Below are 2,505 nucleotides of genomic sequence, written 5' to 3'. Positions count from 1 at the left end.
TCACAGACTAACATTCTTTAATCACAAAGGCACTTGAGAACCCCTACAAACCCAAAGTCTTCAGAGAGTGGTCCTGCAGATGCCCCACCCTGCTACCCTCCATCCACCCACCCACAGCACTCAGAGTTCATCGTGACCTGCAGAGGGATCCATGCTGGGCTTGATGAAGATGCCTTCCATGGCCTTCCACATATTGTGTGTGTTGGCGCTGGACATGCCATGCACTTCGTGCTGCCCACGGATGGGGCTTCCGTACTGCTCTCCAGTGACGGACAGGAACACAGAGGTGCCTACGTGCTGGAAGCGCACAGCAGCCTCTCGCTCCCAGTGCTGCCCTGAGCAGCGCACTGTCCACAGATCCAGGTCGTCACCCTCGCCGTCCTCCCCAAAGGCGCTCACCTCCTGTGGGTGCAGGGGGTAGAAGGACAGTGCTTACTACAGAGGGCATACTGAATCCCCTGCGGTCACTTTGGCAGCAGCACTCACACCCAGGGCACTGAGCCTTGGGTTCTTCCCTGGATCCTTCTGAGCCTCAACTTCCACAACTGCAAAATGGGCCACAACAGCCACCACCCCAGCACCCAGGGGCTCTCCCCAACACGGTCTCTTCAAACACACGCATACCCTACCCCATCTGTCTGGGTGGTAATCACTGGCCCCCAAGTAGCTAAGGCCTCCTCCTCTCTCCTTCATGTTCTTCCTAACCTCTCTGAGCCTCACTCAGTATGACATCCAGCCCCTAGGCTGACAGGCCTCTATTTCATACTCCTTCTTCTCGCAAGTCCCCCAGGCAGCCTCTGTTCCTCCCCAATACCTCCCTAACCCCAGTAGCCCCTTCTACCCCAACACTACCCCTCCACTTCTCCATCCCCCAGTTTCACTGAATTCCACTGGAGCCCAAGCTCTCCCCCAGGCTTGGCAAACCCCTGTTCTCCCCCTTTGTGGCCTGAAGAACTCCTACTCATCCTTCCAGACCCAGCCTGAGTTCCTTCTCCCCTGCGGGGTTTCTGATTCCCTACCCCAAAGACCCTGTGAGTCTGCTTCCTGGGTCCAACTCAACCCCAGGAGATAAGCCCAGCAGATCTCTCTTCCTGTCGGTTGCCCAGCAGAGCTGGCGCTCAGGAAACATTTCTGAACTGAAATTCGCATTTCACACAGGAAGCTGACGCTCAGAGACACTGAGAGGAAGTCTAGATGTCTAGATTCTGTTCCTGATCCCCCCCCCCCACCCCGCGTCAAACACACACATACACACTCAAGGAGCGAGGCGAGGGCTCACCTGGTTGTTGGACAGCGGCGACGGAAAGTGGTGCGTGTGCAAATTCTTGCCGGTTAGCACGTGCGTGAGCCGAACCGCCTGCCCGCAGCGCACCGGGGCCCCTCGCGGGCAGCCGCCCTCCGAGCCACCGCGGATCCGCCAGTAGCTATTGGCGTCGTCAGACGCCTCCACGCCAGTCACAGACTGTTGGCCGCTGCCTGAGGGGCGACATCCCACCCCACCCGGGGTCGCGGTCAGTCTTCGAATTCCCTACCCTTGACCCGGACACCATAAACATTCCACGACAACCTCAATCCTGGGGCCCCCAACGGCTCACTCCCAGCCCCCATCTCCAGCCCTTGGCCCCTGGCTGAACTCCCAAGTCCCTTGGCCTGCAGCTCCTGGACAACTCTCCTCGCCCCCAATGTCCCGACGATCCCCTTAAAACGGCCGATCCTTGGCCCCCCTGAACTCCCCAGCCAGGCTCCTTGATGACCCCTAGACTCGTAGCCCTGCAGACTCCCCCAAGACCACCCCACCTTCAAACTCCCAGCCCCAGGCTCCGCCCCCTGACTATACCCCAGTCCCTGGCCCAGCGCACCGGATCCGTATTTGATGTCGTGCGAGTGCAACCGCACCCTGTGCTGCGTGTTGAACAGCTTCAGCACCGACCCGCAGGTCACGAGCCCTGCGCCGGTCTTGGCGGCACAGCTGTTCGGCACCAAGAGCGTCAGCAGCAGCCCCAGGAGCGCCCGTCCGGCAGCTCTGCCTCGGCCCGCGCTCCACATCGCCCCGGCCGAGCTCCGGCAGCTCGGGCCCATGGGACGCTTCCGTCTCCAGCACCGGCCAATCCGGCTCTGACAGAGCCAGTATGGGTACCCAATCGTCAGCCAGCACGGCACCACGCCTGCATTGCCATTGGGTCAGCATGGAGGGGACCCGCCCCCAGCTTTCCAGAGCGGCGACGGGGGGGGGGGCTGGAGACACGAGGAGGGTTTTGATTGGTCCACGCTTCCGAGGACTCACCAATGAATGCTAAGGGAAGACTGGTGCGGCGCCCAGTGGTTAAAGAGACGCTATAGAGCCGCGCTACCGCTTTGGGCGCCCCATCCAAGGACCCCTGGCTGGGGATCCCAGAACCCTGCGGGCACGTGTTCACAAAACCCCTTGATCTTGGGCCGTCAGGCTTTCAATATGGGTCCTCAGCTTCAGAATTGCTGGACCACTAGGTTTTGTGGTCACATTGC

At 60.5% G+C, this 2,505-nt stretch overlaps 1 protein-coding gene across 1 annotated transcript; it reads right to left on the bottom strand.

Moving 5' to 3' along the window:
* On the bottom strand, nucleotides 1–2,109 carry SDF2L1 (stromal cell derived factor 2 like 1). Its single transcript, XM_032310946.1, has 3 exons — nucleotides 1,860–2,109; nucleotides 1,280–1,476; nucleotides 1–402 (listed from the first exon to the last, which is right to left on the bottom strand). Exons 1-3 carry the CDS (start codon nucleotides 2,077–2,079, stop codon nucleotides 121–123), a joined length of 699 nt encoding a protein of 232 aa, XP_032166837.1. The 5' UTR covers nucleotides 2,080–2,109; the 3' UTR covers nucleotides 1–120.
* Nucleotides 2,110–2,505: the final 396 nt, after the last annotated feature.

The sequence above is a fragment of the Mustela erminea genome, chromosome 13, assembly GCF_009829155.1.
Source record: "Mustela erminea isolate mMusErm1 chromosome 13, mMusErm1.Pri, whole genome shotgun sequence".
NCBI classification, from domain to species: domain Eukaryota; kingdom Metazoa; phylum Chordata; class Mammalia; order Carnivora; family Mustelidae; genus Mustela; species Mustela erminea.
This window is presented reverse-complemented; position numbering and strand designations above follow the sequence as displayed.